Genomic DNA, 20,761 nt, shown 5'->3' with positions numbered 1-20,761 from the left:
GCCATGTCAATGATACAAATAAAGTTCCTCCAATTTAAAACCCTAAGGAGATCACGACTAGTAGAATTAAAAAGCACATGGAAGAAACATTGAGCGGAGGGAGCTTCGTGCGCTTTAAACTATTCTACCTTTGCCCCCACCTGACCTGTGACTGCTGGTGGATGTGGTTTGGGGTACTGAACCCTAGCCTAGAGGTCACTGCTGAAAACGCAAATAGCATCACAGAAGAGTAACATAGTTGTGAGGCACTTCACTGTCCCTAAAACCTGAAATTCCATCTGTGTGCATACAGTAAAATAAAAGCTTGTTGTTTTCTTGAGAAATATTTCCTCAGTGAGGCAAAGAGTTCAATCAAAATAGTTGATATATATATATATATATCATATATATGTGTGTGTGTGCATGTATACATATGTATATATATACACAATATATGTGTGTATGCATATATACATATATATACAATATATGTGTGTGTATACCTATGGATATATATACCTATATGTGTGTGTGTTATAGTTATGAAGTTCCACTACTCTTAAGTGTTTTCAAAGGCAGCTTTTTGTTTTTTAAGATCTTACTGAACTACCATGGCCACTTCCAAGGTTCCGAGTAGCACCGACAAACTTTAAGACAAACAATTACGGACCACAGAAATGTTTCCCCCTGTGACTCCAGAATGGTTATCCAGGGTCACTGCTGCCTTCCCACAGGACCAAGTGCTCCCCAGTAGCTGCAACTCATGTGATCAGAAGGATCATTTTACCTCATGACAATTTGGAGGCCTCGTCAAAAAGCCCCATAAATTCCACAACAGGAACACTCAATGCTTCTCCAAAAGAACAGAGCCCACAGCTTCCAAAAGAACAGGAGACTCTGTGCCCATTTTATGCTCTGTGGGGCTCCCTCAAGACAGGGTACTTCATGGGAAAGCCCCGAAGGCATGAAAGAACACACATACATTTCATCTTGTGGGTCTCCCTTGTCCCCAAGAACAAACATCAGGGTATAGCCTTTCCTGAGAAGGGCCACATGACCAGGGCCCCACAACACCCAGGTCTAGCCAGCGCCTTCTAGCTCTGAGGTCTCCAGAGCCTGTGGGATTAAGAAGGCCTTGTTTTGTTCTCCAAATTTCCAGCCAAGAGAAACTCAACAGTAACCCTGCTGCAGCAGGAGAGGGGTTGAAAACGGAGACTTCCCAGCAGCCACCCCAGTCCCGGAGAACCTTTTATGCAACCAGCACAAACTGGTGCATCTGCACAGAATCCTATTTCTGTGCGCCTAATAATATTTTTAAACATGCTGGAGGTGGAGACTTTATGGAAGAGATTTGTGTGGAATCATTCTATAAAAGAAATTACTGCTCCCAAAAAGTCATCCCTCAATTATTTGCCTCAAAAAAATGTTTTCTGGGCTGGAGATGTAGCTCGTTGGTAGAGTTCTTGCCTAGAATGCTCAAAGCCCTGGGTTCAATCCCCAGCACTAGAAAAATGCCAAAATTTCCATTTTGTTCTATACACTAGAAAGATATTTGGTGGCATATAGTTGGTAGCACTGAGCTAGAACCGAAGCCTTAGACATCTCATCCCAAGTAGCTTACCTGAAACATTGGGTAGGTCAAGAATGTCTCCAGCATCCTCCCCTCACAGGCGGGATTGGCTTCATACTGTTTTAAGAGCTTGTCAAAATCTCTGTTTTGTTTACAGTTGGCAAGTACTTGGAGGCTGTACTGATGATTGCGCACAAATTCTTGATAAATGTTCAGCATGGGCAGCAAAATATCAAACAGATCAGCTGCAAAAGAGAAGGCAGCATGGCTATTTGGTGCCTGGACAGTCACCACGAAAAGTACCACCTAGTACCATAGGACTCGGGCCCTAGTTACCTGCCTGGAGGACAAATTGGGTAGAATCTGCCCTGCCTGATAATGCGACTCCAGTTCCACAGGAATTATGATAGACCAAGGGAAAACATCAACAGATGCCTACTGAGACATGGCCCAGGACAGCTAGACAGAGTCCCAGTGTCAGAGGGAACCCATAAGATAACAGCGAAGTTTAGACATCCAAGGCTGATTAACACATACTATACCCTAACACTAGCCAATCAACAGGAATTTATATCCTTAAAGAGTGGCTTACCTAAAACCAAAGTAGGCCAATTTGCCAGCCTTGCCTTTAGTCCTTGATGGAATATTTCATGAAGGAACATGATTGTTTCACTATAAAAAAGGAAAAACAATACCATTCAGTAACTATAATGTGTCATTTCTGTGAGAAGCCCAACAAATGCTTAAAGTCTTACTATCTATATACATGATACACCAATCTCATAAGGCCTTCATAATATCATGGACTATGTACCTGCCTCCATATGATTTCTCTTTTAGCCTCAGAAACCCAAAGGAAATCAAGATGAACCCCAAAATCAGAAGGACAGGATGCTCCCAATCTGCTTCCGTTTCACATGTATGGTCCTATGCTCCTAAATTCAACATTCCAAGGAGATCTTTCCTCCTCCAGCTCTTCTGACGAATTCTAAGGAAAGGAATTCTCTAGTAAGAGAGCAGCTGCTCTTTGCTGCAATGAACCCTAGCCAACTGATGCGTTCATTCCCCTCTGTATTTTGATACCTGAGTTAGACAACAAGTGGAACAAATGCTGTACATAACTGGGAAAATGACATTTTCTTAAGTATGAGCTCTGCTGAAATTCAAGATAACTGGCCTGCCTAGGCTTCACTTCAGAGACAAGGGAACCCAGTTAAATAGCAGCCATGACAGCAAGCACCCTGCGTGGCCACCCATTTCAAATGTACCTCTTCAATTCTCCATCTAGAACTAGGGGGCGCTAACAATCGCTGGCTTGTTTTTTTAATTTATTTATTTCTTTATTAATTAATTAAAGATTTCTGTCTCTTCCCCACTTGTTTGAAGAGCTCACAGTCTGAGCTTCCAATCAGGGGGCCTACCATTCACATTCTGAATGTTAGCAGTGTTTTGGCCATTCATGATCTAGATCAAGAAGTCTTATAGAAGCAAATAATCATGGTAGCCAAAAACCCAGGGCCACACGCCAGTACCAGAGAGAACAGCTCACAGTCTCATCCGCGGCCTCATCCACGCATGCTTGAATAACTGTTTCCAGAATGCTAACAGCCCTGCCTGAAGAAGGCAGTGTGAGACAGCAGCTTTAAAGAGGCCCTCCCGTTGTTTTGACTTTTGAATCATATCAGTATATTATCTACTCAAAAACAAATACATAATTAGAATTTAAGCAAAACACCCAAGCCTTTCTCCCTCCACGTCTTCCTCTGCTTCATTTTTCCACAGCACTGATCGCTGGATAATATAATACATATTTTCATTCATTTGCTATCCACTTCTGTCCTCACATCAAAAAATATAAATGTCATGAAGGCAGGGAGTTTCTGCTCTGTCCACTAATTGATCTTCGCCAAAGAGGGCACTACAAATACTTACTGCAGAAATAAATTCTACAAAAATTCTCGAGCCATCTTAGTTGGTATGTTTTCTAAAATGCTTCTGTGTAAATTGCACACAAAGTCCCATCAATCACTCCATCTCCTGCAGCTTGGAAGAGAAAATATCTTCCACACATACATACCCCCACACAGTAACAAGAACACAAATGTCAAACGAAGATGCAAACTGAAAACGTGAGATGTCAAGACTCAAGAGAAACGCAAACGCAGACTAACAACGCCACTCCAGGATCGCATCCTTCCTCTTAACCTGAGAACCACGCAGATGGATCTGCAAGACCTCATCTTCTCAGACTGAAACAGGGATGTTTCAAGACACACCTGTTGAGAAAGATGCTGCTGACATCATCATGGCTAATGGGGGGCTTCTTGGAGCTGGCTGCCATCCGCAGGGGCCGGAGAAAACCGTTGACCAGGATGTAGAGCTGGTGCACGTACTCCGTCTCGGCTTCCACCATGGTGAACACAATCTGGTTTCTCTTCCTCATGCTCTCCGCATGGGGAGAACAAATGTAGTCCTGCACAATGGTCTTCCACTTCCTCCTACACAGCCATCCCCGCATGAAGCTCTGAACCTACAGCACAGGGAAGGGAAGGAGTCTGGGAGATGAGGCAGTACATGTATAAACACCACCCTTTGAACGGTCCGTTGACACTTTCTTCAATACTATAAACAATGGCAAATAGTCACAAAATAGCAGAAAGGGGGAATGATTTTAAGAAGTTTTCCTGAGGTTCACAAATTTCTACGATAGCTTAAATGCATTAGGCCTATTCATATAGATATTAGAATATACTACTACTTAGCTAGTAATACTTTAAGACTTGGGTAATGTATTTAAATAATATAGCTAAAGGTTTCTTTTTAATAATAAACAGTCCTATATATTTTTATTTATGGTAAAAAGTAACATAAAATTTGTCATCTTAATAATTTTTTAGGTGCAAAAGATTGAACCCAAGGTCTTATGCATGATGTGGGAGTGTCATATATCAATCTGTTGATTTCATTGGTTAAGTTATAATAAACCAGCTGCTTGGCCTCATGGCTGGAACATAGATGGGAGGAGTAAACAGAATAGAATTCTGGGCGGAAGAGGAAGTGAGGTCAGACTCTGCTCTGCTTCCGGAGAGACCGGACAGCTCTGCTGGAGCAGAGACGCCATGCTCAGCTCTCCCAGGTAGACGCGATAGCTCTGCACTCTGAGGCAGACGCATGAAGCTCAGATCCACGATGGACGTAGGCTAGAATCTTCCTGGTAAGCGCACCTTGGGGTGCTTACACACATCATTAGAAATGGGCTAGTCCAGGTGCTAGAATTAGCCTGTAAGGGCTAGAGTTCATGGGCCAAGCAGTTCTTTAAATGAATACAGTTTGTGTGTTGTTATTTCGGGCATGAGCTAGCCGAGCGGCTGGGGTGTTGGGGACGCAGCCCCGCCGCCGCTCCTATTTCAACATATTCATACTAGACAGGTACCCACAATTGAGCTCCAGAACCACCTTTTAGAAAAAGATTTCTTGTTTGTTTGTTTGTGTGTGTGTGTGTGTATGTACATTCATTGTGTATGTGCAGGAGCCATGAAAGCCAAGAGAGGGCATTGGATCCCCTGGAATTGGAGTTACAGATGGTTGTAAGCCACCATGTGGGTGTCAAGAACCAATACTGGTCCTCTGCAGGAACTGACTAATTTCATTTACTAAAATGTCTTCAGGGTTCACCCGTGTCGCAGTATGTCTCAGGATGGCTGTACTTTTTAAGGATAAATGACATACCATCACACATTTATCCTCCTCATCTCTGTTGGGCATAATGGCTGATTCCATCCTGTAGCTGTTATGAGTAGTATTGCTGTGAACATGGCTATGGCAATATCTCCTCAAGATCCAGATCTTGTTGCTATTTCTTTAGAAATATACCCAGGAATGGAATTACTGGAAAATGAGGCATTGAATTTCATCAAGGTCTATTTACCGTTTTACAATCCACATCGCACACTTGTACACAATTTCTCCATACCCTTGCCAAAATGTGTCATGGTCTTCCTGTTTTGGTTTGCAGTCGCTGTCCTAGTGGGTATGAGGTTCGGTCTCATTGTGGCTTTGATTTTTCTCTTCTCCAGTGACTGGTGACCTTTTCATGTGCTTGCTGATTATTGGCAAAACATCTAAATAGTGGTCTATTCAAGTACTTCGCCCAATTTAAGCCAGCTGATTTGATTTTTTTTATTGATGCTGAATTTTGTTTTGCTTTGCTTATTTAAGCCTAAAAAGTAAGTGTTGAAATTGGCTCATCTAATAACTCCTACAAATGAGCAATCTAAGGTTTCAGACTAACTACTTAGCTGGAAAAGCTGCAAGCAGAGCCTTGTGAGTCCTTTTGTGAGTCTTTCCTTAACCGCTTATCCGTCATTGGGCAAGACATATACTAGTCTTTGCAATGATAAGTAACTTTTAAAGAATAAATTAATATAAAATGTTCATTGAAATATCATATAGTTTTTAAAAAATGGATCTGAAATTCCTCAGCACAGTAGGAAAAGGAGCAAATCTGGAAAAGTGCACTAGTTTGTATGGTTTGGCCGGTCAACAAACATGAGCAACTCCTAACTTCCCAGGTAACTGAAACCCTGGGGAAACAGCTAAATATCATAATCCTTCACTCAAAGGCTATGCAACCTTGAATTCCAATCCTGTTTTCTCAGAATGGACCTAAAACTAAGAAGTCCTTTTTAAATGTAAAAATTACTGGATAAGTAATTGTGCTATGGCCCTTTGGAGATGGCAGACTCAGCAGGAGGCATATTTCAGGTTCAGACATTCACATAAGCTTCAATCCCTTACCTGATCCCCTTCATACAACCCTTATCTATTCATCATCCCTTTTCAATATTTCCTTCATCCATGTGATATAAATTACCATGCATTTGATTTTAGGACACTTGAGATGTTGCTGTGTGCTTTCTAATTTTGACACCACCGCATTGGTTTCCGTACGGCTGTTAAGACTGATACACTCAAACAATGGAAACTAAGCAGATTTCAGTAGAATTATATAAAGAAGTTCTATGCATACTATTTTGAGAATTCTAAAGAACATTTTTTTGTGAATTATAAGCAATTTGGGGTTGTGATCTCTTGAAACTAAAAGGCTACGTTTTGCCAAGATTAGCTAAGATAAGAGATTCGTTTGTAAACAGCCTTTCCACAGACATTTATTTGATTTAGGACATAAAATTATTAAGTTAATTTTGAAATCTATTAGCACGTTGAAAATAGGTGGTTTAAATTTGCTTCTTTGGAGAATCACAAAGGTTCAAAACTGTACATTTTTCTTCTTATTATTCTCTTATTTAATAGAAATAGGTTTAGAAAACTCAACTCAATTAAAATTTGTGTTAAGTAAAATCTTTCTCCTCACTTTGGCAGATGTTCCCTGATGAACAATAGCTGCCCCACTTACTAACAGATCGGCCCCTCCTGTATGGATGAAAATTGGATATTATTAATATCCTTGTTTACATGCAACTGCATGCTATTAAAAGAAAAGCACCGCATTAGTCCTGAAACACAGTTTCATAAACCAGGTTCACATAAACAGTTATAATGCTAGGAAAACAATAGCTTTATTTTACTTTTTTATTTCTTGAAAATGTTCAACTCAACCCAGGGAGAATCTGTTCCAAATTCTGAGAAATATTTGGTTAAAGTTTTTTTTTTATAGCTAGCAGGGAATAATTAATATAGAATTATAATTTCTTCCCAACTATGAATGCGACAAAATCAGGAGTTTCAACAGCGCTGCACTAACCCAATAGAGGGCATTGCTGTGTAAATGTGTGTTTGCGGCCTTCTTCCCAGCACCCGAAAGGGAAGTTCTAGGATTGGAAAAAAATTCCAGGCTGAATTTTTTCAGACCAGCGTCGATTCCAATGAAGGGACAGTCTGGGAGGCATTAGCAGAAACACCAAGGCTGTCCCCAGCTCAGGGACACAATAACAAAGTCGCCATCACAGGATAGACAACTGGTCACTGTGCTCCCTGAAGCCCCCCCCCCCACCTCTTACCTTTTTAATCTTCTTGATGTCAGGATCCTCATCCTCTTGATGGCTGTGGTAAGGGCGCATCCGCTCCTTGGTTTTATTAAGAGCAACAATCTGTAGGACAGAACAGGCGCAATTCAGGATCCAGGGAATGGAGGTATACAACCATGCTACAGAAGCGCTAGCCACAAAGACAGCAGGAACCATCACGGCGTATTCCATCTCCTTAGCTGGTGTTCTGATACAAAAAAACATGAGTCTTACTCCAAGCCTGTGGTTTCAGATGTTGACAGGAAGTGCACCACAGAGTGTGACCTGAGGTCTGCCTTAAGAGAAATTTGAGTCCAGAGCTTATCCCTGATAGACCAGGCTGATGTCTCCTCAGGACCCTGCCCTAAGGGTAGATGCCATGAAGCCCTATGGTCTCTAAAGACAAAAACGCTCAACTTAAAGCCCTGTAAGCAGTCTGCGTTCTTTGAAGTGCATGTCTCACCATCCTTGTGCATCTCCTAGGGAAAATGGTAGCTACCATAGCAACCTAAAAGTCTCGGGGTTGGTTAAAGCCAGCTGCAAAGGACTATGTCAAAGAAGCAGAGACTGTAATAAGAGGGTCTTTCCATATACATCTAGTCCCTGTGAGCTGCAGGAGGATTTAAGAGTGGGTGGCCTTTGCTCACAGCACCACGGTTCGCTAGTTAGCCTCAGCTGTGCTTCACACAAGCCTAAGAGGTTAAACAGAATCTCTGAGAAGTCAAAACTTAAAAGGTCAGAAGATCACAATTGCCCCCCATCACCACTACTGGTGACCTGCCTTTGGATCTTGTCCCCCAAATTAAGTAAATGCACTCCACTTCCATTTCCTAGGAGAGAATGGGAAGATAATGGAAAAGGAAATAATTCCTGTCAAGTGGCCACAAAAGACTACCAAAAAAAAAAAACTTGGCAAAGTCTCACTGCAATTTATATTCCAACCAAAGCAGAGCATGACGAAGACAGATAAACACACACACAAGTAAATTCTAGAGAGCCCTGCTTGGTGCTGAGCTCCTCTCCTGGTGCAAATACCAACCTGCTTCTCTCGGTAAACAGGCATTTGCTCTGGAGTACCGGGACAAAGGCAGCACACAATAATTTTGTTTTAAATTACAGTGCCTGATATAGCCTTTTCAAATGTAGGTTTGTTAAGTTTTCCGCTGCTGTTTTCACTGTATCAACTATCAGGGTTGCACAGAGGAGGCTGGCGAGTCTAATGATATGGTGAGCACACTTGGCAATTCCGCATCCGTAGAAGAGTTCTCATCTCCAGGCTTGAGCCGGATACATTGAGTACCATACTCTCAGTGTAGCTGGGAGCAGGAGGTGGAACCTATACAGGCGTCCCAGTGAGCCTCGCGGAGGTGTAAGACAATGAAAAGGAAATGTTTGCAAAGAAAAAAATGGCAAGAAAGTTGTCAAAGCTAAGGAGACTTCCAACAAGAGCTATGACTGCCGCCTTTGGCATGTACCACATACCACACCCATGTCCGTTAGACCTAAGAGACACCAGTGCACCTCTGGTTAGAATAGAGATGACAAGCTAGTCTCTACATTCCTCCTCCATTCTTCAGCTACTGCTCACTTTCTGTGAGCACCCACAAGACAGCCTAGAAGGTCTCTGCATAGGCTGAGACCCATGGCAGAAGGAAAACCCAAGAACAACACCATAGCTGGCACCATGGTTATGGACTCAAGGACAGCCTCCTCATTCCCGTAACAGTAACACTATCCTGAGCATCACTAGAAGTACACATTTACACAATAGGGGCCAAGGGAAACCCAGAAATGCCCCATAGTCAATCAGTGCCTTCTTGTTTATCCCAAGTGTGCTTTTCAGAATTCTGCCCTGGGAAAGCTAGAAGAAAAGTATTTCAGAATTCCTATCTGGTCCTTCCTTAATTATCATTATGAACTTTAAGTTATCTCATGGCAGACTCACAGATGTTACTCCAAGAGTCTATCTGATGACTAGTGTGTGTGTGTGTGTGTGTGTGTGTGTGTGCATATGTGTGTGCTTCTTAGCTAACTAAGGACATTAGGAGCACATACAACAACAGAAGGTAGCATGTTTATCATGGTGGTAAAGTAGCAGTACATTTAGCTAACCCCGAAGCAGACAATAGATTCAGGTCTAGATCAGCAGCCCAGCCATATATCTGTTGATAGCAGAGGAACTCAGCATGGGATTACATTTTTCTCCTGAATATTAGACAGATAATCATGAGGAAGTGACAGAAGACAAGACACAGTGCGACAGAATCTTCAGCTGGGAAATACCTCTGATTTTAGCCTTTCAATTTCGGTGTCTTGATCTTCAAGCTGGTGTCGGAGTTGGTTAGCAGCAATTTTTTCTGTCTCCACAATCTGAACCAGATGAATGTACTTCTGCATTAACACTTCCCTTTCAATCAAAATGTCCGCGTAACTTAAGAGAAAATTGCACAGTTAGTCACTGGAGTGTTGCTCTACCCCAGTTTCACACAGCACAGGGCTTACATGTTTGGAAAGGGACCCATGCACGTTGTTGGCTAGTTCTGCCTTACACATTAACCTACACCATACAGTTGGCATCTTGATAATATAGAACTTCAGTATTTATCATTTTACATATTCTCCAACTAAGAATCAATGTAATGTTGGCTGTCACCCACAGTTTTAACATGACTATGAGAAAAAATGCAAAAAAAATTTTTGAAAGATTTTAATACGAAAAGATATGCCTTCTTTAAGGAAGTCAACGAATTGTTTTGAATTAATGCCATAGGTCTTCAAGGATAGTATTCAAAGTGTTGCACAGGGTAGAACATTCACCAGTAAAACTGACCTTCTCCCAACAAGAGTAAGGCAACCCCGAGAACACGGTCTGTTCAGGAAGAGACCGCCAGTTCTGTGGGGGTCTCTGTGGGGTCCAAACCACCCACTACTCTGCTCTGGAATTGACCAGAAGTTACACACGTGACAGATGTGACTTACATCCATTTCTTCAGCTAAGCATGACAGAGAGAAAATCTGCTCTTAATTTTTACTATATATAGAGGTGCCTGGACTATGATACAGTGTCAAGGCACTTGGAATACGATGCAACATCAAGCTGCCTGGAAGTCTGCATCAGATCCCCCGCACTGTTTGCTTGGGGTGGTAAGGTGCGTGTTCCTCTCTCCATAAGCCTTTTCTGAATGGCGTGTTAACAGTTGTAATTAATAGTGGACACCATTTGTTGGATGTATAGGATCTATCACACATTTTCTCATTGCAGCCTCCCTGCAATACAAGAGATGGGGCTTATGACTGCAATCAGTGCCGGGAGAATTGGTTCTCAGAATACATACTGACCCCAGGATTAGGATCAAAGCAAAGTCTGTCTGACCTAAGTCCGTGTTATTAACCACAAGCCAAACTTGTCTCTCAGGGGAGAAACAACCCTTGGAGACTTCTGGCAAGTCTCCAGGCTGCTTGCCTTCTCTTTAGGACTCTGAGTCACTGAAGCCATGTTTGTACCACAGAACCTTGCTCAAGATCATGGTGAAGAACCAGAAGACGAGCTGCCTGATGCAAGCTGTAACAAATACAAGCTTTCTCCATGGAGTCCTACTCTGTGTACTTATAAGTGAGAGGATATGAGCCATTGTGTGGCAGCCTTTTTTAACTCCCTCATCCCAAAGCAGTCACAGAAAGTCTGCTGAGGAAAAGCATAGGCAAGTGTTCCAAAAAGCAAACACATAACAAGAAGAATGTCTGAGACAGGAAGGCGGTGGTACCTGGGATCTGCAGACTTTTAGGACATTTGAGTAAAATTATACCCTGAAGTTCAGAAATATATGTAGCTTCCTTCTAGTAAACTCTCTTTCTAACTGCTTTGAAAAGGCATGTACTACTAAGAACTCAGAAGTCGTGGGGCCATGCTAAATTCCCACTGTGGCTGAGTCACCGGTCACTCTTAGCACTGAGGTCACACATGCCAGAGTTGCTGAGAATCTTGGAGTTACCAGCAGTCTCAAGTCACCTGCTCTAAGAAATGGTCCCGTTGAGCTTAGAAAGAAGGACTAGGTAAGAGTAGAAAGAAAGAGGAGGGTAGAGTTTTGTCAGTCTTCCTTTCTCTAAGGCACAGGTTCTCAACCTGTGGGTAGGGACCTTCTGGGGGGAGGGTTACATATCAGATATCCTCCATATCAGCAATTCATCAGAGCAGCAAGACAACAATTTTGAAGTAGCAATGAAGATAATTGCATGGTTGGGGTCACCACAACATGAGGAGGTGTATTAAAGGGTCACAGCTTTAGAAGGATTGAGAACCCCTGTTCTAAAAGGAGGAAGCAGCAAAAGAACATAAACAGGGCTATAAAAATTCTGTCCTTTCCTGTCAATTTTACCTGGAATAGGTGTGTTTACAATCACATATTTATAATAATATGTGTGTTATATTTGATCAACATTAGGTAGCAGGGTAGTATTTTATTTGATTCCAAAACAAAAAGGCCAAGCCAGCAATCTCTGCTGGAGCAGGCCAGAGGCAATGACTCCCACAAGAGCAGGTACAAGGGAGCCACTGCTGAGGGAGCAGGCCTGACCCAAAGACCTCTGCAAGACTTGGTGTAAATCAGTGACCTCTGAGATAGCAGGACTAAGCCAGTGACCTCTGCCAGTGATACCAGTCCTGGGCATAAACCAAAAGGATACTCAATCATATGTACGTAGTACCATTGTTTGTAATAGCCAGAACCTGGAACAACCTAGATGCCCCTCATTTGAAGAATGAATTTAAAAAAAAAAGCGGTACATTTATATAATGGATTATTATTCAGCTGTGAAAAACAATGACATCATGAAATTTGCAGGCAAATGAATGGAACTAGAAAAAAACCATCCTGAGTGAGGTAACCCAGACTCAGAAAGACAAACATGGTATGTGCTCACTCATAAATGCATAGATACTAGACGTAAAGCAAAGGATAACCAGATTATAGCCCACAGTTCCAGAAGCTAGGTAACAAAGAGACCCCTAAGAAGGACACATGGATCACCCTGGGAATGGAAAATAGATGAGATCCCCTGGGTAGACTGGCAGGGGGGAGCAGAAAAGGGGAGGGAATGGGGAATGAGAACATGAGGGAACTACACGGTCGAGTTGGGGAAGGGACGGTGTGGGAAAGCAACGAAAGAGATATCTTGATAGAGGGAGCTATTATGGGATTAGTGAGAAACCTGGTTCTAAGGAAATTCCTAGGAATCCACAAGGATGACTCCAGCTAAGACCCTATCAATAGCAGAGGGGGTGCCTGAAATACCCTTCCCCTGTAATCAGGTTGGTGACTACCCTGTCATCATAAAGCCTTCATCCAGTAACTGATGGAATCAGATGCAGAGATCCATAGCCAAGCACCATTCTGAGCTCCAGGAGTCCAGTCAAAGAAAGAGAAGAGGGGTTATATAAGCAAGGGGGTTCAAGATCATGACAGGGAAACCTACAGAGACAGCCGAACCAATTTCGTGGGAACTCACAAACTCTAGACTGACAGCTATGGAGCCTACATCGGATAGAACTAGGAACTCTCCATGTGGGTGACAGTTGTGTAGCCTGGTCTGTTTGAAGATCCCCTGGCGGTGGATCCAGGATTTATCCCTGGTGCATAAACTGGCTTTTTTGGAAACCATTTGCTATGGTGGGATGCCTTGTTCAGCCTTGATGCTGGGGGGAGGGGAAGGGGGATGGTGGTTTGGTCCTGCCTCAACTCAATATGCCAGGTTTTGTTGACTCCCCATGGGAAGCCTTACCCTTTGGAAGGAGTGAATAGGAGGTAGAGCAGGAGGAGGGGTAGGAGGGGGAATTGTGGTTGGTATGCAAAATGAATTAAAAGAAATGCCAGGCAGTGGCGGCACACACCTTTAATCCCAGCACTCAGGAGGCAGAGGCAGGTGGATCTCTGTGAGTTTGAGGTCAGCCTGGTCTACAAGAGCTAGTCCCAGGACAGGCACCAAAGCTACACAGAGAAACCCTGTCTAAAACAACAACAACAACAATAATAATAATAATAATAATAATAATAATAATAATAATGAGAAGTAAAGGTAAAGTCCAGGCCAAGCTGTGGGCTGAGCTCCTGTGAAGTACTCAGCTGACACTGGCCAGCCTTGTTTTTCAAGGTTCCAACAGACATTAGAAAAAATAGAACTCTTTGTTCTTAGCAATCGAAACTATAACAATATTGAAAATGTACTGTTAACAGACCAAGTATTTTGTGAAATTCAGTGGGGGAAAAAAGGCTGAGCAGATTTCATTTTGTGGAGAAACGGGAGGAAAAGAAATCAAAAGTGTAGAGCCCTCCACGAGAACATGAGATGGCTTTCACCAGGGTTGGCCCAGGAGTAACACCAAACACAGAACCAAGTGATGCAAAGAGCAGACGCTAGTGTGGGATCGGGAAGAGAGCCTGTGGAATGTTGGAAAATCAGGCTCCTCATCCACATCCCCAGATCACCACTCAGCCCGTGTTCTGCTCTCTGTAGAAAAGCTGGTCACCTCCCTCAGGAAGCCTGAACTGAGAGAGAACAGCGCTTATGTCAGTCCTGACATCCGCTGTAGACATGAGGAGAAGCCAAACAAGGAAAAGTATGAGTTCCTGGCAGGGAACTCTGTGGGACAACTTCCCTGTTGTGAGCAGCTTACTACAAACTTGGGGACTGGAAACAACACATTTATTATAAAGTGTAGCAAAGAGGCTGATGGTACTTCCGAGGTGACATCATGGAAGACTCTGGTTTCCTTCTCACCTGCCTTCTCTTGCTACCTTGCTGGGCTTGCTGCTGTCTCTTGCTGGTTTGCTCAGAGGGGAGGTGGCTCCCTGGCTGTGAACGGCTCTATCCAGAGGCTCATGTTGAATAGAAACTGAGGGAGGTCTCTCACCAGCAGCTGTCTAGAGGCCCTCCTCAACAATGTATAAGGAAAGGGATTCAGTCAGCATTTATACGACTTAGCAAAAGACCCTCCCTAACCCATGCATACAGAGGAGACGGCAGACTTTTTCAGCAGCTTGTGGGAGCTGCTAAGCAGAGGCCACCAAGCTAACTCTTGGTAAGACACCTGGCCTGCAGGATCTGTGATGTATAATGAGTTCCTTATTGCAGCAATCACTGCGGAGGGAACTGTTAAACAGCAGCAGACAGCAAATACAGCCCCAAATGAACAAACAGAAGCTGCCGTGAAAAGCAAGGGTCATTCCGGCAGCTGAGACCCACGGTCTTCAGATTAAGAGCCGCGAAGCAAGCAGGCTGCCATGGCAATGAAGCAATTGGATAGAAAAAGAAGACTTGGAAGCACAGCATAATTGCTAAATTCTACAAGTCAATGAATGTCAAAACCTGTAAGTCAGACCTAGCTGATAAATCTGAGCAGGCAGAGACCAGGAATAATACAAGAGGCTGTCTGCAGGAAATGAGACTCGAGGAGCAAACATTCAGTTCTGTCTAATCATTCATGGGCTGTAGGACCAAATACCAGCTTTACTATTTGGGTATATAATACGGCTGTGTCCACTGGGCAAACACCCTGATGGCTTTTTCTTACAAATCAGTGAAGTGAGTGAGTGCTACATGGCAATGGGATACGGTTGCTGCTTCAACACATGAAGCAGCATGGGTCAAGTCAGGGTCTTGCCTATTTTTCCTCCTCAGGTGCCTTGGAGCTCCTCCCTTCCAGAGCTCCGGGGAATTCTGCAAGCATCACCCCACTGGGCTGCCCAAGGGTAAATCTTACCCTATCTGTACCATCACACCCTTCCCATTGGCTTTTGATGTTCAGATTCCACCTGGGGCAAAATTCAAAGGCCTAACTGAATTTAGAGAACAGAAAATAAATGTGTCAAATTTTATAAAGTGATAATAAATAATCATAGATGCAATAAAAGTCCAGCATCCAAAGAGAGAAAACACAATGATAGCACATGAAATGTCCATGTCCAGAAAGCCTTCCTTGTGGAGATCAATACCAACCGTGTTGAATTGATAAATCAAAAGAGATTTAATTGTAGTATTTCAGAACAAAGTCAACTGGATTAAGAGCTACAAAATATAAAGCCTCAGATACAGGGGGAGCAAAAGACGAAACGTAAGTGGTAAATTGATTTAAATGTTTCATAGTTATAACAAGTGAACAATATTGGGGTAAAATTAGACAAAGGGGCTTTGTGGAATATTATAAGCTAATAAGTGTATGAAACAGATAAACTACCTCGTCGAAAACTGGTTAAGACCTTTAGAAAACATTAACATTAACATGAACACAAGTAGAGTGGATTGTGTAATGTCACACGGTGCTCCAGAGCAAGCCATTCCAGAAGACAATATCACAAACATACCTAAGTGGGTGTGAAAGATTGTATCTTTTGTATTAGTATTCTCATTTTTGTAACGCAAGTCAAAAATATAATCAATTTTTTACCAAGATGTGCAAAGAAACAAGATGCTCATTCATTAAAGCCAAAGACACTGAGACAACCTACTATACACATTTGTAAAATATAAGAGAGAAACAAGCACAGGATATCAGGAATTATTGCAAGGTATTTAAAAATCATGGTTTCAAAAGTTGTTATTAAAGAGGACCCCAACTGTAACTCAGTTACAGAGTACTTGTCTCACACACGCGATGGCCTGGGTTCTACACCAAGTACTGCCAAAAATAGGTATAAAATAATAAGTCTACCAAAGGCCTACTGATCCATGAAAAGGAAAAAAGAAATCAAGATGAATAGTATGTATGCAACATATATCTAATATGTATCATGCATTCATACTTAGAGAAAACAAATGATTTGTGAAATATATAGTTAGGTAGATATAACTAACATGGGGGGGGGGAGAAGAGAGAGAAATAAGCTGCCAAGTTAAGGACAGATCAAAGTTGCTGTCTCTTGATGGAGACAATATGAATGGCGTTTACTCAGCTCCTGAATTACTATTGTAAATGTATCAACACCTCTACAATACTGAGTGAGGTGAGGAATTCTAATGTTAGTCATGTGCTCTATGCATTAGGTACTAATAATATGAAAATAATATAAATAATAACACTAGTATATGGAGCAAATGTTCCTTTGCATGTTTCTGTGAGTCCAAGTTGATGCTTTTACTAAAACATGTCATTGAGTGGAATGTGTTCAGAGACAGATGGAAGCCCAAGGCACAGGAATATACAAAATGGGGGGAGTCTGTGTCCTCATGGAACTTGAACAGCAATAAGAAGAAAAATATATAATTGAAAGAAAATCTACTGAAGAAGAGAACAGGAAGAAGGCAAATCACAAACAGGAAGAGAGAGATTACAGTCCCATCCCAGGCAATGGGTGTTCTCACCAGGAGAGGGATTACAGTCCCAACCCAGGTAAATGATGTTCTCACCAGGAGAGGGATTACAGTCCCAACCCAGGTATATGGTGTTCTCGCCAGGAGAAGGATTATAGTCCCAACTCAGGCCTAGAACATTCTCATCAAGAAGCTGGTCCTAGCAGGATGGTCTGAAGGAGAGAGTCCTCACTGGTGGAAGATCACACCAGGCAAAGGGAAGCCCAAGAACAGAATCCTGGTGATGGCTGGTGTGGGCCTGGCCTGGCTGAGGATATGACAAAGTCGCTGGTCTCCAGGAGGCAGGTGCAGGAGGGCTGGAAGAGGATGGAATAGTAAATATGCTAATGATCTGGACGCTCAGGTTTCCTCCTCGTGTGAGATCTGAGCTTGGGTTTTAAAATGCGTAAGTATTAGATTTTCTTGACAAGATGGTCTTGGCTGTTGTCATGGGAGGATAGCAGTAGGGAGTGCTCGTGCTGGCAGAGGTGAGGACAACTGGAGCTACAAAGATGCAGGGGAAATGTTCCCACTAGCCAAGCTTCTCCTGTGAGCCTTCGCTCAGATTCAGAAGAGTCCCCACGATGTGAAAAGGTTGGTCAATGTGGTGTATTTTACCTACATACATCTGTTACAGTAACTCCTAATTCATGAGACGTGTGACACTGGGGCTCTAGGTTGGTCTTCTCTATTCTTACTGGGGGTAACCCTGCAACTGTATGGTAACCCTGCAACTGTATCTCACAAACCTTCCATGTGAATCCCACTAGAAAATTGGCATCATTCCCAGCCAGACCAACTTTCCAGGCCTGGCTTCTCCAAGATTTTCTGAGTGTTTCTTGGTGTTTCTCTCTTAAAGTATTTTCAACATATACTTTACTTGATTAAATTTCCCATTTCCAAGATACTGTCCAAGCTTTTAAAAAAATGCCAAATGTGTTATTTCATTTTTTTCCCTTTTCAATTCAATCCCTATCTAAAGGAACAAGAAGTAAAGAGGAGGCTGGAAGGAGGAGAAGGCAATTTCACACTGCCCAGGGAAATAAGGCACAGTTGCATAAGCCAGCATAGTAAATGCAAAACCAGAAAGCCATCTGTGGAGTACCAACATATGTCATGCTTAGGACAAAGTATTGATGTGTTATATTTATAATCCAAACCAAACCACCACTACTCCATACAGGAGGAAAAGAACATTCAAAAGAAGTCTGGACGATGCAGAGAAGGGACACGGCATGGAATTACAGTCTTGATTATTTTTACGAAGGGCAGGCTGTTTGTTATCTTCGTTAGATGTCACCAGTGGGTGAGATGCTCATCCTACTCATTTTAATTCTAGGCGTATGTATGAAGTGAACTGTCACAAAACCTAAAATGAGAAGTTTTAGGCAAAGTCCCTGAAGAAAAGTTCCAACTCCAAACTCCAGGGGAATGCTCAGATTTCTCGAGAAGATTGTTCAGGGTCATCACTACTCATTGCTAACCCCCAGGGGTCTTGATATCTTCAGGAACAGGAAGAATCCAGGCCCAGAAGCCGCAGGGCTGCAACTCTTGATTCTGGGGGCACGGTCAGACCTCAGTTACAGAATGGATCTTGACTGTCCCCTAAAGGCTCCTGTACAGAAGGCTGGTCCCCAGAGTGCTGTTACTGTGAGATGGTGGGAACCATTAATACACCATTGGGAACGGACTTTTGATGGGGACTGTGGGACTCTGGTCTTCTTTCCACTTGTTTTTACCTCATGTCTGTGAAGTGGACCATTTTGCCCCATTATACACACCCCCACAGTGGCTTTGCTGCCTCACTACGGACCCCAAGGGAACAGGGGCAAGGGATCATCAGCTAAAACATCTGAGACAGTGAGCCAAAATACACCTACTTTCCTTGGAGCTTAACTGTCTGGAGATTTGTCTCATGGCTCCTCCCCTTTCCTCATGGTCACTCACCATCACTAGCCTAATCTCTATACTCTCTGGCTCTCAGGGCTCTCACATCAGTATCTCCACTGGCATCAGGACTTCTCAGGTACCACCTTAGCTTGAGACCCTGGCACCATTACCCCACTAGTATCTCTCTGACAGCATCCTTGCTCCTCAGTTATCCTCTTTCCAATCTGGCTGCTCAGATGTTACAAAGATAACAAGAGGAATAACTGTAAAGATGACCCCTCCTCTTCTAATCCAGGACACAGTCCCAGTTCATTAGGTAAACATCTCACTTTGAGCTGAGTGAAGGTTTTATCAGTAAGCCTTTCTAAAGCACAATTCAGCATAAAAACAGACAGAGCAGTGATCAAGGAAACATGGCAGAAAGACAATGGCGCTCACGTGAACTATCCTGAGATGAAAAAGCTTTAGGGCATACCTCTAAAGGAGGATGTAGAGCTAATGGAATATGTAGCTTAGCTTCTCCTAGATGCACTCATAACACAAAATGACAGAAACGAGTATTTGGATTTGGAGAACTAAAAACCTTCATCTGCTTCTGGTGAGAAGTGGCACAGTCCCTATGGAGGATACTTTGGTACTTCCTCAAAATGTTGGTCACAGTTAACATATGGTGTACGCTTCTTGTAGGTATATGTCCAAGAGAACTGAAAATGTGTCTTGGATACAGATATTCATAGCAGCATTATTCACAATGGAAAAAAGCATAAACAACTTGCACATCCATCAACTGATACATAAGCAAAGTGTATACAACAGCAGAGTGGACAATCCAGATATAAAAAGAATAAAGTATCTGAAGTGCTGCTAGACTAGTACACCATGGGTGGGCTGGCAAAACTTCATGCTGAGAAAGGAAGTCAGAAGCCAGGCTTGTATGGTTACTTCTTTATGAAATGCTCAGATGAAAAAAGTCCGTTAGTAAAGCCCATTACTAAAGGTTGGCTAGGGGTAAGAGTAGAGGGTAAAAGACTAACTGTTTTTTATATGTTGGGTCTGTAGAAATCAATTAATAAAGCCCATTACTGGTTGGATAGGGGAAAGGGTAGAGGGTAAACACAGTTTATTTTTATATGTTGAAACTGTTCTGAATTAGTGTAAAGACTGTGCAGCCATGTGACTATTCTTAATTGTGAAACTTCAGATAAAAGATTTTGTACTATATGAAATACAAGCCAATTAAATTAAAAATAATGTTCTGAATTCATTTCCCTCTGAGGTAATATATTTTTATTGGATTGTAATTCAAAAGCTTTGCAAAAAGATTCACAGATATAACTATAAGACAGAAAAATGGTGCAGCTGATTAACAATGAATATAACCAGCAGATAAGAAATTCATCATGCAAAGAACTCATAAAATCAGATAGAACATGGAGAAACATTAAGAGAAAAAATGAGAAAAAGACATGAAATGACAATTTCTATAGAAAACACAGATAAAGATTAATGGTAGCAAAAAAATAGTCAATCTTACAAATGTTCGAGGAAATGCTCATTACACTAAGATACCATTTTTACACATCAATATAATAAAAAATAAAATAATTCCAGCGTTCTCCGTGGTGAGGGGGATTAAATTGGCACACATGTTTCTGAAAAGCAATTGGGCACAATGCCAGGAGCAGGGAACAAGAGAGGAACAGAGCATGGTTTGCTTTGAAGAAATTCAGACCAACAGAGAGAAATAGACATACAAGCAAGTCGAAGCAATGATGTCTTCGTGGCTTTGAGAGAGACAGGTGGTTGCACCAGAGGCTCGGACAAGAGAAGTGTCAGTCAATTCTCCCAGGAAGGACTAGGCAGGGGCCAGGGAAGATGGTGCAGGTCACTGAGATCTCCATTCTGAGAGACAAATTTCTATAGGCCAGACTGCAAGGGACCAGCCAGCACTTTA

The 20,761-nt window shown here is 42.5% G+C and overlaps 1 protein-coding gene across 5 annotated transcripts in view; it reads right to left on the bottom strand.

Moving 5' to 3' along the window:
• Nucleotides 1-20,761, bottom strand: part of Rasgrf2 (Ras protein specific guanine nucleotide releasing factor 2) — a 214,409-nt gene that overhangs the window by 133,092 nt on the left and 60,556 nt on the right. For all 5 annotated transcript variants that reach the window (XM_050153889.1, XM_050153893.1, XM_050153894.1 and 2 more), the window contains exons 3-7: nucleotides 9,859-10,006; nucleotides 7,570-7,659; nucleotides 3,826-4,079; nucleotides 2,142-2,221; nucleotides 1,601-1,794 (exon numbers count right to left, since the gene is read on the bottom strand). In XM_050153889.1, the coding sequence (XP_050009846.1) occupies nucleotides 1,601-1,794; nucleotides 2,142-2,221; nucleotides 3,826-4,079; nucleotides 7,570-7,659; nucleotides 9,859-10,006 (766 nt within the window). The remainder of the gene's footprint in view (nucleotides 1-1,600; nucleotides 1,795-2,141; nucleotides 2,222-3,825; nucleotides 4,080-7,569; nucleotides 7,660-9,858; nucleotides 10,007-20,761) is intronic.

The sequence above is a fragment of the Alexandromys fortis genome, unplaced genomic scaffold (assembly GCF_014885135.2).
Source record: "Alexandromys fortis isolate MF-2015 unplaced genomic scaffold, M_Fortis_MF-2015_v1.1 scaffold_79, whole genome shotgun sequence".
Lineage (NCBI taxonomy): Eukaryota > Metazoa > Chordata > Mammalia > Rodentia > Cricetidae > Alexandromys > Alexandromys fortis.
Note: the sequence above shows the minus strand (reverse complement) of the source record. Positions and strands in the feature narration are given on the sequence as shown.